At 45.6% G+C, this 24,262-nt stretch overlaps 1 protein-coding gene across 1 annotated transcript in view; it reads right to left on the bottom strand.

Annotated features, from left to right (window-relative positions):
* Positions 1-9,097: 9,097 nt before the first annotated feature.
* Positions 9,098-24,262, bottom strand: part of Mogat1 (monoacylglycerol O-acyltransferase 1) — a 38,322-nt gene continuing 23,157 nt past the window's right edge. The window contains exons 3-6 of the mRNA XM_052749981.1: positions 23,926-24,130; positions 19,920-20,094; positions 17,562-17,761; positions 9,098-9,320 (exon numbers count right to left, since the gene is read on the bottom strand). Coding sequence (XP_052605941.1) covers positions 9,166-9,320; positions 17,562-17,761; positions 19,920-20,094; positions 23,926-24,130 — 735 coding nt within the window. The 3' untranslated portion in view covers positions 9,098-9,165. The remainder of the gene's footprint in view (positions 9,321-17,561; positions 17,762-19,919; positions 20,095-23,925; positions 24,131-24,262) is intronic.

Raw genomic sequence — 24,262 nt, 5'->3', positions numbered from 1 at the left:
GTCAAATGTGTAACAGTCGATGTAAAATGCATAAAGCCCAGATACCTTCTGCTCCTCACCATCGGTCCCTCCCTCCTCACCCTCACCTTCATTGTCCTTGACTTTATATCCGACAGTAAACAGCGTTTGCGATCTGCTGCCCGCTCTCTCCCCTTTCCCCTTCCTTTCATCTCTCTCTAATCCTAGACGATGGACAGAGCAGACAGCAGTGTGCAAAAAACAAAAGTAAGTATAAGTGAAGGCTGAAAAGGAGACGCAGGGTGGGTGGACACCTTCCTTTAAAGTTCTCCCTGGAGAGCAAGTTCACCCACTGTCCCTGGCTGAGGCGCTGTCGGGCACAACTGTGTCCTGAGGCAAAATATCCAGACATGTCACTTCTGGCCTAAACTAGAAGTCAACCCCTCACCTCTCTTCCCCCCTCCTTCCCTCTCTCTCCTTCCCCCCTCTTATTTTTTTTTCTCTTTCGAAATTTAATTTTTTTTTATCATCATTATTGGTCATGCTTGGGAAATGAACCCAGAGCCTCGTATATGCCTAACTTTCCAAGATCCTGTTTCAAAGTGTGGCTAGATCCTGCTAGATCCAATTAGATTTAGTTAGATCCAGCTCAGCATGGTAGGTAGCTCACACCTGTCAGCCCAGTTTTGAGAACCTTTGGAAGGAGTCTTTCTGTGCATTTGCGGCCAGCCGGGGCTGCATAAAATGAGTTCCATGATAAAGTGAAACTCTGCCTAAAAAGAGAAAAAGAAGGAAAACCCAGCGACAAAGAGTTACAGTGAGATCCTAAACGGAGCACATTTACTTTTATTCCCAGAATTCCTTTGTTTGGGATTCTTTCAATAACAGCAGTGTTGTGTATACACAGGTATATAAATATATATGCATACTTATCTCCACCTCTATCAGTATTATACATCATCACAGTGCATAGAATATCTAACTGCATAATAGCATACATACTGTATGAATGCATTAACCCTTGTGTACAGAATTACAGGTATCTATTTTTAAGATTTGTTTTGTTTTTAATTACGTGTGTATATGTCTAAGTGTAGGTTTGTGCACACGCAGATGTACAGAGAAGTCAGAAGAGAACATTGGATCCCCTGGAGCTGCAGTAATAGACAGTTGTGAGCCTCCTAACATGGGTGCTGGAAGCTGAACTCTAGTCCTCTGTAAAAACAGTATGTCATCTAACTGCTGAACCGTCTCTCCAGGCGTCCTAGATGTATATTTAATGTAAAAACCTTTAGGCGAATCCTGCTAAGAGTTCTATGTGTGTGATTTCGTGTTATCTAAAACTTAGGGCAATTTGAAATGACAAATTCTATGACCCTGTTCATAGCATCAAACCAACTTTAAAAAAATATAGCATTCCCTTAGTTTGGTATCACAAAAACGTGTCAGTGCTGGGTCAGACTGAAGGATGAGTGTCCCTGACCCAGAGAGTCTTTGAAGCTGTCCCTAGAAAGCAGGGAAGGACACACGAAACAGGAGAATTCCTTCTGAAGAACTGGAATATGGAGCGGTTGTCTTGTGGAAAGAGAGTGTCAGAAGGTAATTGGAGGTGTACATATACATGAGGGAGAGAAAATGAACTTTAAAATGTGGTTTGGAAAATATGGACCTTTCCTTAACTAATGGTGCAGTATTGGCTGGGGGAAAGTCAAGGCTTTTAACCAAACACGTGTTTTCTTTCCGCACATTTAGCTTCATCAACAAATTGGTCCACTTATGAAAAATATTCACCCTGCCCATTTTTAGGGGTGCACAAAACATTTTGCTACCCAAGTGAATGCCCAGGTGCTGTTCCCAGAGCTGAGAGGGTGGCTGGCACGTCCATGGGGTTCCTAGTGCAGGAGGGGTTCAGAAACATGCCAGGAATAGCCAGGCGCAGGACAAGCGCCATGTAATCCCACACACGTGTAAAACATTAAAAAGCTGATTTCAGCCAGGTGGGGTAGTGCACACCTCTAATCCCAGCACTTTAGAGGGAGAGGCGGGAGGATGGTGCGTTCCAAGCCAGCTGGTTTTAAGACTGTGTTTCTTCTTTCTCCGTTTGTATTCATTCCAGGACCCCAGCCCACGGGATGGTGTTACCCATATCCTCTGGAGGGGCCAAAAATATGGCTCAGTGGGTAACACCATCAGGCTGCTGCCAAGACCGATGACTTGAGTTGGATCCCCAGAGTCCACACAATAAGAGAGAACTGACTCTTGCAAGTTGTTCTCAGTCCACCTACTGGTGTGTGCCATGGCCTCCATACTTATTCCAGGTGCCTGTCCCTTTCTCCCATCCTTCTCTGCCCCCCCAACAAACAAACAAACAAACAAATGTATTTTTTAATCTACAAAACAATAAAACCCACATATTCTCTTTCAAATAATGTGTTTGACTTTTTAAAGAATGGTTAAAATCAACAAGCTAACTGATCTCCCAATATGAACAACTACTGAAAAGTTTAAGTAACATTTTATTCATTTTGTTTGTTTGTTTGGAGACAGGACCTCCCACATCCTAGGCTGGCTTCAAACTCCTCACTGCAGTTGTGGATGACCTTAAACTTTCGGTCTTTCTGCCTCTACCTCCTGAGTCCCAGGACTACAGGCATGCACCACCCTTAACGGTTTACGCAGGGCTGGGGATGGAAATCCAGAGCTTTGGACATGCTAGGAAAACAGTCTGCCGGCTGAGCTCCATCCTTAGCCCCAAGTGATGTTTTCCATGTAACTGCTAATTTACAGTTTAATATCTTTCCTAAGATTAGCTATTCACCATGCGGAAATTTTAGGAAGGGAATAATTAGGTAAGTGCTTTACCAACCGAGCACCAGCCCCAGACCTGTGTGCAGTACCTAACCTAGCTGGTACTCAGTTGGCTGAGTGCTTGCCTAACTCAGGAGACAGCACAGGACGATCATGCATGGTCAGTCTCAGTTACACAAGAACATAGCTAAGTTCAAGGCCAGCCTGGGATATGCAAGACGCTATCTCAAAAAACAAAATAAGGAAGGGCTAGGGAGACACCTTGGTTGCTAAAGTGCCTGCCACGAAAGCATGAGTGTACTAGATAGTTTTATGTCAACGTGACACAAGCTAAAGTCATCTGAGAGAAGGGAACCTCTCACGGGTGGCGGTGGTGCACGCCTTTAACCCCTACACTCGGGAGGCAGAGCCAGGCGGAGCTCTGTGAGTTTGAGGCCAGCCTGGTCTACAGAGTAAGATCCAGAACAGGCAGCAAAACTACTCTGTCTCGAAAAAAAACGAAAGAAAAAAAGAAAGAAAGAAAGGAAGGAAGAAAAGAAAAGAAAATGCCTCCTTAAGACTGGACTTTTTGCAAGCCTGTAGGGCATTTTCTTAATTAGTGATTGATGGGGAGAACATAGCCTATTGTGGGTGGTGCCATCCCTGGGCTGGTGGTCCTGGATTCTATAAAAAAAGCAGGCTGAGCAAGCCAGGGAGAGCAAGGCAGTAAGCAGCACCCTCCATGGCCTCTGAGTCAGCTCCTGCCTCCAGGTTCCTCACCTGCTGGATGAGTTCCTGTCCTGACTTGTTTTGATGATGAACGGTACTGTGGGAGTGCAAGCAGACTAAACCCTCTCCTCCCCAATTTGCTTTTTTGGTTATGGTATTTCATCCCACCAACAGAAATCCTAAGTGAAATATAGGTCTCCTTCCTCCTGGGGGATCATTGGCTACTGGTCCCCAAGGGAGTGGGGAGCAGAAGCTGCGAACAGAGTTCAGACAGCTGGGACTATGACAGAAATAGCCTCCGGCAGTCAGCTTCAGTGAAACAGCTCAACTTTCTTTCAGAGTGAGGGGAAGATATAGGGTGGGGACAGTAGCTGGGGCAGCGTGGTCCTATCACACAGCTGGAGCAGAACACCTAATTATCGTGTAGTCGACAGGGAGGTGGCATCTGCAGGGAACTGTGTCAAAGGTCACACTTAAGATAAGTCGGGCACCCAAGCCCAGGGACGGCTTCTAAATAAGGTCAGGCAGAGAGCAGGAGGCGCTGCTGCTGGGGGAGGGGAGTCCTCCATTTTGTGCTGAGCTCAGAGGGCTGTCTCCAACATGGTGGGCTGCAACCTTGAGCAGCAGGGATCTGAGTTCAGACTCCCAGGACTCATCTAGAAAGCCAGGACTGGCAGCCTATTCATGTAACAGGGCAGGTCAAGGCAGTCTCGCTAAATAGACGTGCTTGAGATTCAGTGAGAGACCCTGTCTCAAAAAATAAAGGTGGAGCGTGAAGTCAGAAAGATGCCTGAAGACATGTAACCATCTATATACATGCATGCCTGCATATACCCACACAAACTAGTACAGCACACACATTAAAACAAGCAAGGATGCTAGAAGGATAGGCCATGTGCTGGCTGGTTTTATGTCAGGTCAAAACAAGCTAGAGTCCTCCGAAAGGCGGGAACTTCAACTGGGAAAATGCCCCCACAAGATCTGACTGTGGGGGAGTTTCTTAGTGATTGATGGGGGAGGGCCCAGCCCACGGTGGGTGGTGCCATCCCTGGGCTGGTGGTTCTAAGTTCTATAAGAAAGCAGGCTGAAGCCAGGCAGTGGTGACACACGCCTTTAATCCCAGCACTCGGGAGGCAGAGGCAGGTGGATCTCTGTGAGTTTGAAGCCAGCCTGGTCTACAAAGTGAGTTTCAGGACAGCCAGAGCTGTAACAGAGAGAAACTCTGTCTTGAAAAACCAAACCAAACCAAACAAAAAACAGAGAGAGAGAGAGAGAGAGAGAGAGAGAGAGAGAGAGAGAGAGAGAGAGAGAGAGAGAGAGAAAGAGAAAGAGAAAGAAAGAAAAAGCAGGCTGAGCAAAGTCATGGGGAATAAACTGGTAAGCAAGACCCTCCATGGCCTCTGCATCAGCTCCTGCCTCCAGGTTCCTGTTCTGTTTGAGTTCCTGTCCTGATTTTCTTCTATGATCAACAGTGATGTGGGAGGGTAAACTGAATAAACCCTTTCCTCCCCATGTTGCTTTTGGCCATGGTGTTTCATCACAGCAATAGTAACCCTAACTAAGACAGCTCATCCTTTTTTATCTTAAAAGTTTTTGAATGTCTTATTATTTATTTTAGAGATTATATTATAATTACAATTTCACCTCCCTTTCCTCCTTCCAACCCTCCCAGATACCCTTCTTTGCTCTCTTTCAAATTCATAGCCTTTTTCCTCATTACTTGTTGCTATATACATATATGTACACACACACACACACACACACACACACACACACACACACACACACACACACACATATTCCTAAATACATGTGTATAACTCCTTTAGTCTGTATAATGTTACTTGTATGCATGTTTTCAGGGCTGACCCTTTGTTATTGGATAACCAGTTGATGTGTTCTTCCCTGGGGAAGACTATGTCTCCCACCCTTAGCATTCCTTAGTTACCTGCCGCTTTCTGTAGGGTTGAGGCCTCGTAGTCTTTCTCTTGTCCGCTTTGCATGTCTGATCATTGTCCTCATTCAGCTCCTGTTTGGGAGGTTTGGTCTCACAGGAAACTCCCTGATCCCCTCTGTCTCTTATCATCTTCCTGCCCCCTCTTCTGAACTGTTCCTGGATAGCTCATCATTTAAGAGCCTTACTGCTCTTCAGGAGGGCCTGAGTTTGGTAGGTGGTTCTCACTTCACCTAACTTCAGCCTCAGGGGGTCCAACCTGGTCTTCTGGACTCCACAGGCACTTGTACTCATTCATATACATACACACAAAGACAGTGTGTGTGTGTGTGTGTGTGTGTGTGTGTGTGTGTGTGTGTGTGTGTGTGTGTGAGAGAGAGAGAGAGAGAGAGAGAGAGAGAGAGAGATCTACACATAATAAAAAATAAAAACATGTCTTAAAAACAATTATAAAATCAACCCCCAAACCGGTACAAACACAATTATCATTTGGACATAAAAACACACTTATTAAATTTACTTTAAACTTTGTGAAACTTTAGTTAAACCCTCACCATCAGAGAGAGATTTAGAAACACCCAGAAGCACAGGCAATGTAGGAAATATAGAAGTTCATCACTCCTAAAAAAGGATTTTTAACAAGCAATAAATGATGTCACAGCAGTCTTATGTTGGGATTACAGGAACGAGCCACTGTTCCTGGCTTCATGCCCTACCTTTTGACACAGACTTCCAAAAACCTATGTGGAACTTCCAGCTGTGCGCTACGTATCTGAAAGACTACTGGCACGGCTTGATTAAGTCTTCGGGAGACCCTAAGAAGTTGAGACGTAAGCTTACCCTCTTCCATATATACTGAAAATGACATTTTTCCACACGCCAAGTTTCGAGTCATTTATGTCTACATTTTGAAGATCAAAATTTGTTTGAACGCACAAGGGAGTGTTTTCCTCAATGTGCAAACTCTGCTTTGCCAAGCCTAGGCTCCAACTGCCTACTGGGTAACCCAGCTAATGAGGGATGATCAGCCTGGCCTCTTCACTAAATATGGTATTAAAATTCGGGCCTCCTTGAAATCGAGAAATTGTGATCCTGGGTCTGTAATAACTTTTTTGGTTTTTCGAGACAGGGTTTCTCTGTGTAGCCTTTGCACCTTTCCTGGATCTCGCTCTGTAGACCAGGCTGGCCTTGAACTCACAAAGATCTGCCTGCCTCTGCCTCCCAAGTGCTGGGATTAAAGGCATGTGCCACCACCGCCTGCTGTAATAACTTAAAGGCTCTGCTTTGGCAAAAATAATGGATTCCAAAGCTTTGGGGCAATGGATTCTCAGACTGCCCATTCAGAACGACTGGAAGGATCATGTTCTCCTATGCGAAATATTTCCTACTTTTGCTGTTGTGTGGCATGATTTTTTTACATGCAGTATGCATGTGGGTACAGATACATGCATGGGGATGCATGTTGTGTGTGTGTGTAGCATGCGCGTGGAGACCAGAGGACAATCTCCACTGCCCTTCCATGGGTGCCGTCCACCATGTTTTCTGAGTTGAGATCTTTCGCTTGGCTGCCTGGCAGCTCCAGGGGTCTACTTGTCCTTATCTCCTCAGGGCTGGGATTCCAAGCACACACCACCGTGCCTGGCTTTTTATGTGCATTCTCTGGGTGCTGAGAGCTCAAGTTCTCATGCTTGAAATCTACAGCCGGATTGACAGTGAACTTGTAGTTTCATGGAAATAGCTCTAGTTGCTAGTGAGAGTGTCTCAGTGAGGGAGGTCAAAGTGAAGGTGTAGGGTGCAGTGGGGACTGATGGAGAGCCGGTGCTGTCTAAGACTGTGGGGCCGGTGAGCTACCCCCAGCATACTGTCCCAGGGTTTGTGATCTCTGAATCAGGGCATCTTCTTCTTCCCTAAGAACGACACCGTGGCTGGGCTCAGTCCTATTCCCTTCTTGTGAAGTTTCTTTAGATTTCAGTGGGTTCTTCCAGGTGCTCAAATATGCCCTTTTCTAGTGAATTAATCACAAGACCTCCTCTTATAAGAAGCCCATAGCCCTTTTGTCTTTCTCCGAGATGCTGAAAGTTCCAACCCTGCCCCCTTAACCTCCAGGAAGTCAATATTTAAGCCTAGCATTTCTATTAGAAGGTTAAAAAAAAAGTCTCCATTGCTTTTTAGGGATAAAAAGCAAACTTGAAGCCTGAAGGTATAGGAATCTAGGAACAAACTGTGGTTGGATGGACTTACCCGTAGGTACTACCAGGCAGAAGGTGAAGAAGGAAACATCCAGTGCCGGAGGCGTTTGGAAAGGACGCTGTTTTGGTGCCGTTCTTCTTACCTAACACCGAGTGACTGAACAGCAGAAACCTGACTTGCTTACGACAGTGTGTAGGACTGTTGATTATTGCTGTGGGCCGATTAGATAACAGGGAACGGTCCTGTTTCATGTCGGTCTTGGCTTATAACAGGTTTCACTACGATGGACCAGCTTCAGAAAAAATCTTCACATTATAGCAACGCTATTTGTTACACCCACTGGGCCAGTACTTAGGTTACACCCTCTGATCGCCCCAAGCTATGCCAGGCTCCGGGGAGACACCAGTAAACAAAGATGGCTCAACTCTGGTCAATTGAACTGGCCAGTATGCAGCAGAGAGGGCAGTTTCAGAGCTTGTCTTAAGTGAAAAGGCCACCTGGGGAAGAGAGTGACAAGTACTTCTGTTGTGCCACATAGCTCCAGCATCCCACCAATGTGTCCTAAAACAGAGAGAATGTCGTCTTCCAAATATAGGCCTGCTTCTCCATTGGAAATACCCAAAGAGAAATGATACAGGCTCTCGTCCATATGGGATTCCAAGTGTTAGACTCATCCTGCTTCAGAAATGCATAATTCTGCACTGATAACAAACAAACAAACAAACCAAAACCAAAAAACACCCACCCAAACCAAAAAGCATTGATATGACCTGAAGGACCTACATCATCTAGTATTAAAATTGGCATTAGTCAGGGCCGGGCGGTGGTGGCAAATGCCTTTAATCCCAGCACTTGGGAGGCAGAGGCAGGCGGATCTCTGTGAGTTCGAGGCCAGCCTGGGCTACCAGTGAGTTCCAGGAAAGGCGCAAAGCTACACAGAGAAACCCTGTCTTGAAAAACCATAAAAAAAAAATTGGCATTAGTCAGTAACAGATGTTGTGTTTAAGTGGAGGCCTGCCTCTTCGGCTTTCTATGTGGCGTGTTACACGGTCTCTAAATGTTCAGCTGTGCTGAGTATCAGCTGCCTCGCTCTGTGAAGACCCCACCCCAAGCCACAGTGGTGCACAGAGGCTGGGGTCTCTTTGGAGTTGGTATTTTGCTTTTGCTCTTAGTGCATGAGTAATTCTAACCCTCTCAGGAACCCGAAGAACAACCCAGTCTCCCTAAATTCAGAAGGTTCTTAGTCATCTTCAATCCTATCCTGTAATCATCTACTGTATTTTTGTTTCCAGTGTTAAGGAGCAAACTCGGGGCCTTGCCCATGCTAGGTGAGCATTCTACTCAGCCCTCCATTTACTGTGTTTTTAGTTACCACAGTATAAAATAACAGCAGCTGTCTCCACAACTAATACCTTTCAGTTACAATTAGATTCTATAGTCAAACCGAAAAACAAACAAACAAAAACAAAACCTCCACAGTGAACTTATTTAAAATATTTATTTTCTCAGTGCTCTCTTGTCTTCCTTTATGCCTTGGAGGAGGAGAGTCATTTAAAAACCAGAGTTTTGTGCTCTGGAATACCGTACTTCGCTTTGTGCTCATCGAATAGTTTCCTCAGCTCCTCCATGTAGGTCTGATGCAGCTCCTCGGTCTGCTCTGGGGTCGGGTGCAGAGTCTGCCGGACAGGGATGGGGCGGCCAACTGTGAAAACAGAGCACACACATCACCCTCGAGGAACAACACCCATTGCCCGGCCCCAGCCTGGGTCTCCAGTGGGCAGCTGAGGGCTGGGCTGCCAATCAACATCCCTCCAGCCCGCTGGCTCCGCTCCTCTCCCCAGCTCACTGGCTGCCTGCCTCAGTCACACCATCCCACTTGACAGCAAAAAAAAAAAAAAAAAAAAAAAAAGAGTTTCCCTTCTCAGCAGACACTGGGCTGTCCCTTCTCCTGGTGGTTTGACTTCTGAGTCAAAAGCGCTGCTGTGCCGGCTGCAGCTGTGAGCAGAGTAGGCGTTGCTGTGTGCCACGTCACCCCCATTCTCCTCTGGGCACAGCTGGCAGCAGCCAGACCACAGTGTTCTTATTATGACTGACTGAAATGCTCAGGTCACGCGGCATCCCCTCTAGTCTGACTCATTTTTTTTTTTTTTTAAATCTTTCGGAACAATTGAAAGTGTCACGTATCTTTAAGGGCAGCAGCTGTATGAGAGAAAAGTCATAGAATCATAACACCGAAAGCAACCACAGCTCGATAGAAATACGGTTACATAAGTTACGTAAGTTGATCGACATTACTCCCTGGAATCCTAGGCAAAGCTATCTTTTTGAAAGAAACAACAAATTATGTGGGATGCACAATGTCTAAAATGTCAAAGAAAAGTTGCAAAATAAAGTGTGATCTTGTCCATGAAAAAAAAATTATATTTCTAGGTGCACCAGTATTTTTAGTGCACAGAAAAAAAAAATTGGGAAGATCAACATTTCCCTGTGAGGAAGGAGACAGGGACAGGGAAAGATTCATCTTATCTGTATCGTATGAATGTTCTACAAAGAAAAAAGCATTTACTTCATCTGTATAATTACAAAAATACTGATTAGTTGTAAATAAATCTGGCGGTTTCTGTACACATATTTTAAAAGCGGTTTCTGTACACATATTTTAAAAGATGTTTACGTAATAAGCAACCTCGGAATATTAAAGAGTTCGGAACAAGTCTTTGGCGCCTGTACACGCTGCGCCATCTGCTGGCCCGATGCTGCTACTGCTCCAAGGCCAGGATAAGCAGGGTCAACTTCAATCCTCATTGCAAATTGCTTCTTCTAAAGTCGTTAGCTTGGGCATGAGGCCTGTGCATGTGACCGTAAGGGGAAATTCGAGCACACAAGGGGAGGGACCCCCTTTGTCTTTCTCCAAGCTACATACAAGGGTGAACCGGTGCCAGAAACAGAAGGTGGTTATTTAAGAAAAAGCTGAACAAATGTGAAGAAATAGAACGGATAGCTAGTGATAAAGAGCATGACTATGGGAGTTGAGGGACACAGAGAAAGAAGGGACACAACCACACCCGGAATTGCCGAGTGTTTCAGCAGATGGAGCCTTCAAATGCTCATGGTTGGGTTTTCTTGGATCGTTTGGAAGTCAAATTTCTGCATGGTAGACATCAGCCCTCTGATGAAATAAACCAGGCAGGTGTGGGGGCGCATGCCTGTGGTTCCAGCCCTCAGGAGACAGAGGCAGGAGGATCAGGAGTTCCAGAGCAGCCTTGGGGTAGCCTGGGTCCATCTTAGCTTTCTCTCTGCTCTAAATTTTCTTGGGCATGGGATGAGACAGTACAAATGAAGTTTCTCAAAGCTTCCTCGAAGTTCTGAACTTTAAGGAAGGAAAACTGAGAAATCTACACCCAGATTGACGGTGAACTTGTAGTTTCATGGAAATAGCTCTAGTTGCTAGTGAGAGTGTCTCAGTGAGGGAGGTCAGAGCAAAGGTGTAGGGTGCAGTGGGGAATGATGGAGAGCTGGTGCTGTCTAAGACTGTGGGGCCAGTGAGCTGCCCCCAGCATACTGTCCTGGGGTTTGTGATCTCTGAATCAGGGCATCTTCTTCCCTAAGAATGACACCGTGGCTGGGTTCAGTCCCATTCCCTTCTTGTGAAGTTTCTTTAGATTTCAGTGGGTTCTTCCAGGTGCTCAAATATGCCCTTTTCTAGTGAATTAATCACAAGATCTCCTCTTGTAAGATGCCCGTAGCCCACCTGTCTTCCTCCGAGATGTTAAACCCTGCCCCCCTAACCTCCAGGAAGTCAATATTTAGTCTGAGCATTATTAGAAAGTTAAAAAAAAGTCTCAATTGCTATTTAGGAATAAGCTAGAGATAACAAAGCAAAAATTTGATCATTGAGACCACACTTAGACTAAAAACTCAAGGAAGTTCATCTGGCAGCTGCGAGGTGAAAACCGCCCAAGCAGTATCAGTGGGACCAAGCTCCTGCCTGGGTTCAGTTGGACTCTTGCTTCTTGAAAATGAACTGAGCCCTTACTGGAAACCTTAATGCTTATGGGTGTCTATCAGATGTCATTCAATCGAATGCTAGAACAACCTAGAGAGGTCTCCCGGCTGGTTTTGTGTATCAATGTGACACAAGCTAGAGTCATCAGAGGGGAAGGAGCCTCAGTTGAGGAAATGCCTTCATGAGATCCAGCTGTAAGGCTTTTTCTCATTTAGTGATCGGTGGGTGAGGGCCCAGCCCATGGTGGGTGGTGCCATCCCTGGGCTGTTGTTCCTGGATTCTATAAGAAAGCAGGCTGAGCAAGCCATGTGAAGCAAGCCAGTAAGCAGCACCCCACCATGACCCAGATCTGCATCAGCTCCTGCCTCCAGGATCCTGCCCTGTTTGAGTTCCTGTCCTGACTTCCTCCAATGAAGGACTATGATCTGGAAGTGTAAGCCAAATAAACCCTTTCCTCCCTACCTTGATTTTTTTTTTTAAAAGATTTAGCTATTTATTATAAGTGCCAGAGATGGTTGAGAGCCTCCATGTGGTTGCTGGGAGTTGAACTCAGGACCTCTGGAAGAACAGTCAGTGCTCTTAACCACTGAGCCATCTCTCCAGCCCCCCTACCTTGCTTTTTGGTCATAGTATTTTGTCCCAGCAAATAGAAACCCCAACTAAGTCAGGAGGTTACCACAGCTGCCTCTGCTTCACAGATAAGAAAGGATCAAGATCCAAACCAGCCTGGGCTACAGAGTGAGACCTGGGCTCAGAAAAATGGAGGAAAAACCCATCTGGTGTATTCTACGTTTTCATTACATTGTGGCTGCCACGCTCCAATGTTGCAGCATTCGATTTTGTGCGACAGTAGGAGTTTGGCTGCTCATCTGTGGTCTTCCACAGCAGTCGTTTCTATATGCTGTGCTAAGTTTATCTGGGATAGAGAAGGAGAAAAGCCCAGCCCAGGGGACAATGACTCCAGGGATCCCTATCTTGCTTCAAATCCAATCTACCACTGTGCAACATGCACCTAGGACAGAGGATGAGGAGTTTCACGAGCCAGTGCAGACAGCAGCTGGAGGGGTTGAAATGAACGCTAATTCTTTTCTCATGGGAGTAAAGAATAAATCTTTCAAAATAAAAACACCGAGGTTGGGGATTTAGCACAGTGGTAGAGTGCTTGCCTAGCAAGCGCAAGGCCCTGGGTTTGGTCCTCAGCTCTGGAAAGAAAAAGATAACAAAAAATAACAAAAAAGACCAAAATAAAAACACCATCTTCATTCTGTTTGTCTGTAGGTAGAAAGATTCCATTGAGTTTAGAACCCTCGTGGGTTATTTTGCTTTTAGACATAGCCTCTTTATGTAGTGAAGCTAGCCTTGAACGCACTAATAGCCCAGACTGGCCTCAAACTGCCCCAGTCTCTCAAGCATCAGGATTACAAACTCGTATCATCAGGTTAGGCAAAACTCTCCTAGTCTCATGTAGAAAGTTTCCCCAAGAGAACAGGTGAGCATGTGTGACCAAGAGTTGTGGAGAAACTTGGGAGCTGGAAGAACTGAGTTCAGATCCAGTCTCTGATGGAAGTTCAAAGGATGGCCTGTGTATGTACATGCATGCACATGTGCATTCTGTGTGCATGGAAATACATACATGCTCACTTATGAGCTTTCATTGAACAGTTAGCATGTTGTACTAGGCACTGAAGTGCTCTAAATATGCGGTGGGATATGCCACTTTGGCACAGGGATTATTTGAGCTAAAGGCACTGAAAGCATTGTGATGCTACTTCTGCGATGTGAGAAGGGCATTGTGGGCTTCCCTTTTCTTCCTGAGAGAAGGAACTAAAGCTTCCTAGTAAACGATGCTCTCCTTAGACCAGGAAAAAAGAAAGTCTTTTCAGCCGACAGGGGAAGTTAGCCAGGAGAGACCCCTGCAGACCCTGTAACAAGAACTCTTCCCTGGCTATAGTTTCTGTGTACATTTTAGCTATCACTGCCTGTCTTTGGCACACCTGGCATATAAATGTGTCCCCTATCCACTCTGTGAGTCTTCATCTTCCGTGGGGCCCCTTCGTACATGGGAGTTCTGAATGCTTTTCTCTGTTGATCTGGCTCATGCCAGTGAAAGCTTGGGCCCTGATGGGAATGCTAAAACCTCAGAGGGAGTTTCACCTCCTCTGCCTTGTCCTCATGACATCATTCTCTTTCAATCTCTCCCATTTTTATAAATAAAACAAATTACCTTCCCTTCCTTTCCTTCGATTTCAGAAATCCCTTAGCCCATGCTTCCCCCACCAGTATATGATAAGTTGGAATCAGTTTTATTAAAATAAAACCTATTTCCTTATCTTTTTTTATTTAAAAAACTCAAGGCTACCATAAGCACTTGCATCCCCTCAGGTACATTCAGCCATTCATGTGTGCTTTGCATGCATAAGCACACGTATGTACATCAACATACATGGGGATAATTATCTTTTTAATTTTTTTTTTTTGAGACAAGGTCTCATTTAGCCCAGGCTGGCCTTGAACTCATTATGTAGTTGAGAATGGCCATGAACTTTGGATCCTCTTGCTTCTAACTTCCAAGTGATGGGATTACAGGTATTCACCCACCCTACCTGTTTTATGTTGGCAATCAGATCTAAGCTTTGTGCTTGCTAGGCAAGCATTCCACCAACCAAGTTACCCACCTTGTCCCTTACTAGAGCTTTTGCTTCTCTGTTCATTTGTCTGTCTGGTTTTGAGGCCCTGGCTATGTATGTAGCCCTGGCTAGCCTTAAACTTGAAACAATCTCCCTGCCTCTGCCTCCCAAATGCTGGGACTGTAGACATGTACCACAGCGCCAGGCCTGCTTTTTAATCTCTAACAGCATCTGTAGGGCATGGATGGCACTAACTCAGTCATATGAATCTTCCCTGACTATTTTAGTTCCTAAGAACGAGAACAGTATCCTACACATTGCCACGATCACACCCACAGAGACATACCGTCATGCGACATTTTACACATAAACCACTTTCAAAATCTGCCAACGGCTTCATTAACTATGTTTGCTACCTCAACCCACGACAGCTGTGTGTCTCCGGGTGTTTCCTCCTCTCTGTCCTTCCAGAAGCTGAGGTTTTGTTTTTTAATGAACCGTTTGTCTATTTCCTCATACTTGGATTTGGGTTAATGTTTTGGCAGGAATTCCTGCTCAGGGAAAACTCAATACACTGGAGACCATCAGCAAGCTGGTCGGGAAGGCTCTGCCCCGTGCATCTGCCTCCCGCTCCCAACACTGGGGTGGCACAGTGTTGCACACATTGTGACATGTTATCCCTGGAGAAGCCCAAGAGAAGAAGAAAAGCCAGTTACAGGTACTTTCCCTCTTAGAATTAGAAAATCTAAGACCGAGAGAAAAGGAAACACTCCGAGTAACTCAGAGTCAGACCTCACCACTTTCTTCAGCCCACCCCCATGATGCATGGTGTGGATTCTTAATGTCAATATTACTCGGTGTACAGCTGGGGCTGTGCTAGACACAGTCCAGTATGACACGCCTACCAAGAACCACCCCCTCCCTCCTTCCTTCCCTCCCTCTCTCCCTCCCTCCTTTCCTTATCTCTTTCTCTTTCCTTCCCTCTCTCTTTCTTATCCTTCTTTCTTGCAGTACTGGGAACTGAGTCTGTCTTTCACACGCTAGGCGGGTCCTCTACCACTAAACTACATAGAATCTAACCATGTAGCTTATGTCCAGGCTGGCCTTGACCTCACTCTGCAGCCCAGGTCAGCTTTGAACTTGTGATCTTCCTGCCTCAGCTGCCTACACATTGGGATTACAGGCCTATGCTTGGTCTGGTTCCCACAAGTCGGGCTGTTTGGAATCTTTGATTTCTCCTCTGTTGTCCTAAGAGTATGACAGCTGGGCCTTTATGAAATGTTCCTATCATTAGCTTCATTTAAAGGTTTCAAAAAAAGAACAGGCTGCTGGAGATGCCTCAGACTGAGAACCACTGGAAGTAAGCAGAGGGATGAGCCGATGGCATGCCCCCTTATTCTGAGTCTTCCAAAGGAGCACAATACACAGCATGAATGAAAATGTCCTGCCAGCTAGCTCACATTCAGCAACTCCATTTGACTCTGGCTTTGTCAGGAAAGGCACAATTTAACGACATCAGATACCAAAGTCACTCTACTTAAAAAAAAAAAAAAAAAGTTAATGCGATGAGATAATAACTGCAGTCATTTAACTCAACAGAATGCCCTTTATTCTCAGCATTTACAATTTTATGTGCGCATATGCACTACATCTAATTAAATGTATTCCTCAAATCGTAACTTGTAATTTCCATTATATCTCTCCCCCAAATCAACAGTACAACATAAGGGGACAGAAATGATGAACTGATATGATGCCAAAGAAATAAGCTAGTCGATCGTGAAAGTACAGTTGTACTCTGAAACACATCTCAGGGTTCCCTGGAGTAACTAACCAACAGGCTGCTGCATGCCATCTGAGTTAAATATGGCAGCTAAAAACAGCATCATGTGACGCCATCTGAACTGCAAAGCTCATATAAACTGACAGCAGAAAACGCTATGTGTGTACTCCTAGCAGAAGGGGTTCCTGGGGAGGCAGGAGGATTAGAAGTTCAAGATCACATGGCTACATAGTGAGTCAGGCTAGCCTGGGCTACATGAAACTCTGTTATGAAAAGAAAAATAAAGGGGAGGAGGGGGAAGAGGAGAAGGAGGAATGAAAGAAGTCCTTTTCTAGTGACACTAACCTAAAAAAAAAAAAGCCACTATGTTCAGATTTTAGTTACTGCTTATTGAGGTAAAGATATTATTTCCAGTTCATATTAAATGCAAAGCTATGGTTAATTCTTCATGGTTCAGCATGTCCTCATTTTCAACTTCCTTGTCTCTTACAAGCCTCAGAAGGAAATTACTTCACTCCTGCCATTTATATATTTGTTTACTGTTTTGTTTTGTTTTTTTCGAGACAGGGTTTCTCTGTGTAGCTTTGGTGCCTGTCCTGGATCTCACTCTGTAGACCAGGCTGGCCTCGAACTCACAGAGATCCGCCTGGCTCTGCCTCCCTTGAGTGCTGGGATTAAAGGTGTGCGCCACCACTGCCCAGGCTACTTGTTTACTTTTTGAGACAGCCTTGAGGGTTGCTCAGGCTAGCCTTGACCCTGGATCCCTCCTGCCTCAATATCCCAAGCAGGTGACACTACACACACATCACCAGGCTGGGCTCCGCCCTTTTCCTTTCCACCTCTTCTCCCCATCTCTAGTCAATCAAACATGTCCCTTTTATAAACAGAATCATTCGATACTAGAACACATATAAGCAAAATTAGTGGCACAAAGCATGCTTTTAGTAAGAAACGGGTGCCGGGCTGTGTGTGGCTATCAGCCTTTGAGCGGGTTTGTCTATCCGCCAACCACTGAGATACTGACATGTGCCATAGGCACATGCAGAGAAACAGGTTCACTGAGGAGCACTGGAAACTTCGAGTCTAAACTTGGACTCTAGTTCAACAGTGGAAGTATACAAGGTGACCAATTCCCACACAAATATGAAATAGAGATGGTTTATTAGATGTCCATACCATGTTTAAAGTTCAATTAGGGTCTAAGAACGATTCTCAACCCATGGGTCGTGGCCCTTTCACAGGGGCCGCCTAAGACCACTGGAAAGCACAGATATCTGCATTGTGATTCATAACAGTAGCAAAATTACAGTTAATGAAGTAGCAACGAAAATAAGCTTGTCGTTGGGGGGGTCACCACGGCGTGAGGAACTGTATTAAAGGGTCACAGCGTTAGGAAGGTGGAGAGCCACTGGTCGAAGACATTAGGAAGTCCAAACTCAAGGCTACTTCTTTGGAATTATTAGCCCCTAGACAATAACAGTAAACACTGCACGAGGTAAGGTCATTTTATGTGTTTCATGTACGTACCAACGGTGTGAATTGGTTTCCGGTAGGGCACTAGGCCAAAGCTGTACTGGAAAAGTCCTCTGGCATAGAACAGCGGCAGGGGCAATCCTGTTAAGTTCAACACTCTCTCTTGGACAGCCCGAAGCCATGAGCCTTCGGGGTTGTTGATTTGTTTATAGAGTTCATTTTCACCAAAAGAAAACACCGGGACCAAATGGGCACTGGAGAAACAGGAAAGGGAAGGACACAGGCTTTACCAACAGATGCGCAATGTTGGTTCGGTTGCTTGTGCGAGCGCGTGCACAAGTGTGGTCTGCGGGTGCACACACGTGGGTATGCTGAGAAGCTGAAAGAGAGCGTCCCTCCCTCAGAGCTGGGGCCCTGTGCGTTTGCAGGATGCCTGGCTTTCTAGGTGGGTGCTGAAGTCAAAACTCCAGTCTTCATAATTGCACTGTTTAATCCCGGAGCCATTAATCTCTCCAGCCTTGAGGATAGGAATTTAAATAACTGATTTACTTTCATCCAGATTTTTAAAGAAAACCTCCCAAGTTCTAAACACGCTCGTGACACTGAATCTTCATTGTTAACTCGACTGGAGTGGGAGCCCCCTAGAAGACACACCCGGTGTGTCTGCGAAGTCTTAAATGAAGAGGGGAAGATGAACCCTGAGTATAAGTGGGAACATCCCATGGGGCCAGGGTCCTAGATTGAATAAAGAAGAAGGAAGGAGAAAGTGATTTGAGACCAATTGCTCATTGCTCTCTGCCTATAGTCTGTGGGTCCAACATGACCAGTGGATCCAACATGACCAACGGCTTCCTGCTCCCCAAGTGCCTTCCCCACAAAATTGGACTGTAACCCCTGAGACAGGAAGTCTAAGTAAACCCTTTCTTCCTCAAACTGCTTTAAATTTATCTAATTATTTTATGTTCGTTGGTATTTTGCCTGCATGTATGCCTATGTGAGGGTGTCAGAAGCCCTGGAATGGGTGTGAGCTGCCATATGGGTGCTGGGAATTGAACCCGGGTCCTCTGGAAGAGCAGCCAGTGCTCCTCACCACTGAGCCATCTCACCAGCCCCCTTCAAACTGCTTTAGTCAGGCATTTTTCAGCAATGGGAAAAGTAACTACTATAGAATCCAAGCCTTCCCATGCTGTATCCCATCCACATCTGAAACACTGAAGCTGCATGAACTTCAAACAACTGCAAGCTATACTTGAAATCCTTAGGAAGTGCTTCAGCAAGCTAGCCATGGCCGGAATTTTATTCTGTAGAAAGCCAAGTTTGGGGTACACTATTCTTTTCATTGGCTGTGGTGATAAATTGTGTATCAGATAAAGCTTGCCTGAGGATCAGAGGACAGAGCCAGCCATTAGATTAAACACAGAGGCCAGGCAATGGTGGCACACACCTTTAATCCTAGCACTCGGGGAGACAGAGATTTACGTGGATCTCTGTGAATTCAAAGCCACCCTGTAGTACAAGGGATTGATTCAGTCTAGGAGAGAAACAGAGCCAGGCAGTCGTGGCACACACCTTTAATCCCAGTACTTGGGAGTCTCACACCTTTAATCCCAGTACTTGGGAGTCTCACACCTTTAATCCCAGCATTTGAGAGCTCTTGCCTTTGCTACCAGTATTTGGAAGCACACATGCCTTTAATCCCAGCACTAGGAAGGAAGTGAAATGGCTGGGTGGAGGAAGGTATACAAGGCGTGAAGAGACAGAACTAGAGCCCTTTTTTGCTGGCAACTCAGAGGCTTTCAGTCAGAGGATTCATGGAGATTGGATCTCGCCTTCCATTCAGCCTGAGGATTAGGTAGTGGTGAGCAATTTCTTTAGTGGCTTGTTCCTTTGTCTTTCTGGTCTTTCAGCATTTACCCCAATATCTGGCTCCGGGTTTTTATTAAAAGACCATTTAGAATTCCTGCAACAGTTGGCTTCTGTTCATTTTATTGTAAATTTGCACTGAGTATGTAAAATGTTGTGTCTACTGCTGTTTTTTTTTAATTGCTGCATGCTGTGACATTCCACTTGCCTTGGTAGAAAGCTCATCCTCCATTCCCAACCTGTCCACTTGTCTTTATTGGAACCTTGATGTGGAGAATGTTCTTTAAGGACTAGAAAAAGTATTATCATTCTTTGCCCTCATTTAATGTCTTATCCATTTAAAACATACTTACCCTAAACAAACAGCCACTTGACTAGGTCAGGGCGGGTGGCTCATACCTGTAATCCCAGGATTTGACAGGCTCAGCAGCAGACTCACCACAAGTTTGAGGCCAGCCTGAGCTACATGGTGAGTTCCAGTCTAGCCTAAGCTGCATATCAAGACCCTGTCTCCAACAAAACTGAAAAAAAAAAAAAAAAGCCACTTACCCATGGGTCAAGGCAAGCTTAACAAATCCTTTGCGCTGGCGGATATAGAGGGTGCATTTTCCTGGCTGGGCCTCCAGTGATTCCCTTGCACCCCCAAGGACAATGACGGAAATGTTCCCACCACCATTCTTGCTCAACACATGGGACACACTCTTCTTAGAAACGGAAACCATCCCTTAGTGAAACAAATAGAAAGTATAACTAGCCATTCCTTCTGAAGAATTATTTTTTAAAATAATATTCTACAGCAATGGTGATTATTTGATTATGATTCCCAACTCTTAGAGAAACGTAAGGTTCCGAATGACTCATTCTCTCTCTCTCTTTCTCTACAGCGTCACACTAGGCTTGCCGGCCCTCGACTCATTACCCTCAGCTCAAATCAACCTCCCTGCAATCACTCTACCTCAGCCTCCACTGTGTCACATCTGACTTTGAATGGCCCTTGAGAGAAAAGGCAAGCGCTGATGAGTGACAGGACGAGAGAATCTGACCCTGCTTGGGTGGCTTGGAACTTCACCTGAGTTCAAGACGTGTCATTTTGCTTGGAGTAACCGCAAAGACAGCCCCCCTCCCAGCTCTCTCCTAGACATTTCTTGTGTACTGCTAGGTTCCGTTTCTGGCCCATTCTGTAGGCGGCGATTTCTGAGAGTCACTTCGTTATTTCTATTGTCTTCTAGCCTCATCTAGACTCACGAACACAACTACCACTTCGGTGTGCTGAGTTCTGTGAAACCCATCTCCTGGAATATATCCCCCAGCTTCCAGGTCCACCGCGCCAATGGTCAAGTGGAAATCTCCACTTTGAGAGCTCAAAGACACCCCAGGTTCATGTCTCCAAATCCAGTGTATCAAACTATGCCCCAGAGCAGGTCCTGCTCTAACATTAACAATCAAGACAAAGAATTCCATCACCCATCCAAGTCATCCAGGTCAAGATATCAGTCTGTTGTACAAATCCCCTTCTGCCAGCCATCAGCTGACTGGTCACTCACTCATTCCAAAGCATTTATCTGTAATATCAGATGCCGATAATAACGATAATATATACACAGCTGCTGTCTACCCGAAGACCACTCAAACGTGAAGTCTTGGTACTCTATCAAACATTCTTCCCATCTGGATTTCTACCATCAGAGCACTGTGCCAATGTATCCCTCACTGGGTCTCCCTGATCTCTGCCATAGGCCTACTCCATTGTTTTAGTGTTCAGATTCCACCCATCTATCTAATCAGCCTCCATGCTGCTGTGTGAAAGATCTCTCTATCACAAAACAGACAGACAGATAGAGATTTCTTGCTCAAAGCCCCTCAACAGATTGCCTGTGGCTTTACCTGGAGGGTAAAATCTAAAGTCCTCTGCACGAGGCAAGAGGCAGTTGTGACTCCGTCCCTGCTGCCTGCCCCAGCTTAATAGGCACACAGATAGAACATAAGTCTGGAAACACATACTAGTGGGGTTGTCATCTGGTGATTGCCTACCCGCCAAAGTGGGCCAAGAGGAATGGGTTGTACTTAGAGTTTAAGAGAATCTGTAGCCATAGAAACTTCATGTGCGGGAGGTAGGTCACAGGAGGAAGCCTTGGACCACACACTGTCCTTGGGAGCTGGTACTGGAAAATGCCGCTGAGAATTTATAGACAGTAACAGTCTAATTCATCATTGGCTACAAGTTGGGGTATTCTTATTTGGCTTTTAAGACATGACGGCTGCAGCAAAAAGAAACCATTGTATGATATTATACACCAATATCGATCACACACACACACACACACACACACACACACACACACACACACACACACACACACACACACACACACACACAGAGCAGGTGGATCTCTGTGAGTTCGAGGCCAGCCTGGTCTACACAGCAAGCGCCAGGGTAGTCATGGCTACAGAGAGACCCAGTCTCAAAAGATCCAATAAGTAAATACGCTAATGATGGCACATAGCACACAGATTTAATCACAGCATCAGCTCTAGTCAACAGGAATGGCTGGGATCACTATATTAAGAAAGACTCTGAGGCTGTGTCTGACGTGGCCATGGAGAGGGAAATGCCTGCCTGTCTCTGGCCACACTTGTTCTCAACTACTCAAATTTACTGGTGATTCTACTTTCAGTCAGCAAAAAGTAAATTTGAAATCTATTTCTGTGACGTTTTGGAAATTAAAAATTTATCTTTAATTTTGTTCCTTTTATAAAACTCTAACCCAATGTCTACCACGCAAAAGGTCATTTTCTTTGGTAGTTTGGGGTGTTAGTGCGCCCTCTAGAGGCCATATGGTAGATCACTCGGTAGTTCGGGGGATAGGGCGCCCTCTAGTGTGTCCTGCAGCACTCACTGGACTGAGTTCTGCTTTTGAGGCCACAAACAGGCACAGTCCCTGCAAAGCCAGCACGATGCTAGTGCCCTGTGTTGTAAAGATCTCCAAACAGATACATGACGACGGAAGTGGCTATAGAGGAAGCCATGACAATCTGGAAGACAAAAGAAACTCACTCTGTTACTAATAGATACTGAAGTTACAATTTTCTCAAAAAGGCTACTCATTTTTCTTTATACTCAGGAGCTGCAAACGCAATTATTTCCAACCACTCTACATAATTTTGACAAGTGTAAAATATTCTGTAAGCTACTGAAGCGCATCGTCAGAAAGCCGGTCAAGCTGGGAAAGCAAATAAGAGTCTCTTGAGTTAAAAATAAAGGCTCCTGGCCTGTGTTCAGGCTTCTTTATGTGTTTATAAAGCATCGCCAAAGCATTCCAGACTGATTCTGTTCTCAGAACTAGTGACTCCAGAGGATTCCATTGACTCATAGGCATAGTGACACACACCTATAATCTCAGAATGTAGAGGTAGAAGCGGTACTGTTGGGAATTCAGGGCCAGAAGGCCAGCCTGGGTTATAGAGTGAGGTTCTGTCTCAACAAGAGCAAACTGTGCCAAACCAAACCAAATAGCAGAATAGCAGAGGGGTTCCTTTTTTTGTTGAGACAGTTTCTCTGTGTAGCCCTGGCTGTCCTGGAACTCCCTCTGTAGACCAGGCTGTCGAGAGGTTACTTTATTTCTCCCCTCCCTCCCCTTCCCTTTCCTCCCTCCCTCCTCTCCCCTTTCTTTTCCTTCCTTACAGATCTGGGGGTAGAACCAGGCCTTGTTCATGCTAGATAAACACTGTGCCACCACCAACATCCACAGCCCCAGGAGGCACAGATGACCTAGGATGACAAAGCCAGCAGAGTGTAGTTTATGTCACTATCAATACTGTGAGACCCAACGGAGGACATTTTTCAGTCCTAACATCCATAAGAGTATGCAAAGTGCCTCTCCAAAGTATGATTTATCCTTTATTTGATAGATGACTTTTTTCACATTTGAATGTACTAAATGCATTACCATTTTTTTTTCTTCCACTGAATTAGTGTTTATTGAAAATTCCTGTGTTCCTATCACAAAACTAAATACCTGGGATGGACAGAAGAATAAAAGGCAGAAGTGGGGGGTGTGAGGAAAATCCACAGAGTGTAGGGAGTGTAAAGTCAAGGGGGTGCTGTATGTGCTGCTGCCACCCCAGAGCACTGCTGCACTGTGGGAGCAGTGGCTGTGTCAGTGGATGCTGTGGACACAGTGGCCGTGTCACTGGATGCTGTGGACACAGTGGCTGTGTCACTGGATGCTGTGGGAACAGTGGCTGTGTCAGTGGATGCTGTGGACACAGTGGCCGTGTCACTGGATGCTGTGGACACAGTGGCTGTGTCACTGGATGCTGTGGGAGCAGTGGCTGTGTCACTGGATGCTGTGGGAATGGTGGCTGTGTCACTGGATGCTGTGGGAGCAGTGACTGTGTCACTGGATGCTGTGGACACAGTGGCTGTGTCACTGGATGCTGTGGGAATGGTGGCTGTGTTACTGGATGCTGTGAGAACAGTGGCTGTGTCACTGGATGCTGTGGGAACAATGGATGTGTCACTGGATGCTGTGGATGCAGTGGCTCCATCACTTACCATAGCTCATCAGATAATCTCGGAAGAATGGGGCTGGGAGCCAGTAGGTGGTCACATGGAGATATGACGTAAAACCAGGAAACAGCTTCTTGAAGTCCGAGTAATTTGTGCAAAAATTTCCAAAGGCTCCAGGCACGAGTACTCCATGAGGGTGAAATCCAAATATATAATTGTGCCCTGGATCCAAATCCTGGGTTTTGATGAGCTACAGCACGTTCACATTGAGATAAGGAAATGAAATGACCCCCATCATTGAGAAGCGGAAGGGTTCCCCTCTATTCCTTATGTCAGCGGGAAATGAAGAACCTGATTCATCTTACTTTCCTGGGATACAGAT

Source organism: Peromyscus californicus, unplaced genomic scaffold (assembly GCF_007827085.1).
Source record: "Peromyscus californicus insignis strain IS unplaced genomic scaffold, ASM782708v3 Scaffold_21__1_contigs__length_65335640, whole genome shotgun sequence".
In the NCBI taxonomy this organism is placed as follows: domain Eukaryota; kingdom Metazoa; phylum Chordata; class Mammalia; order Rodentia; family Cricetidae; genus Peromyscus; species Peromyscus californicus.
The sequence above is the reverse complement of the archived record's forward strand: the minus strand, read 5'-3'. Positions and strand labels throughout refer to the sequence as shown.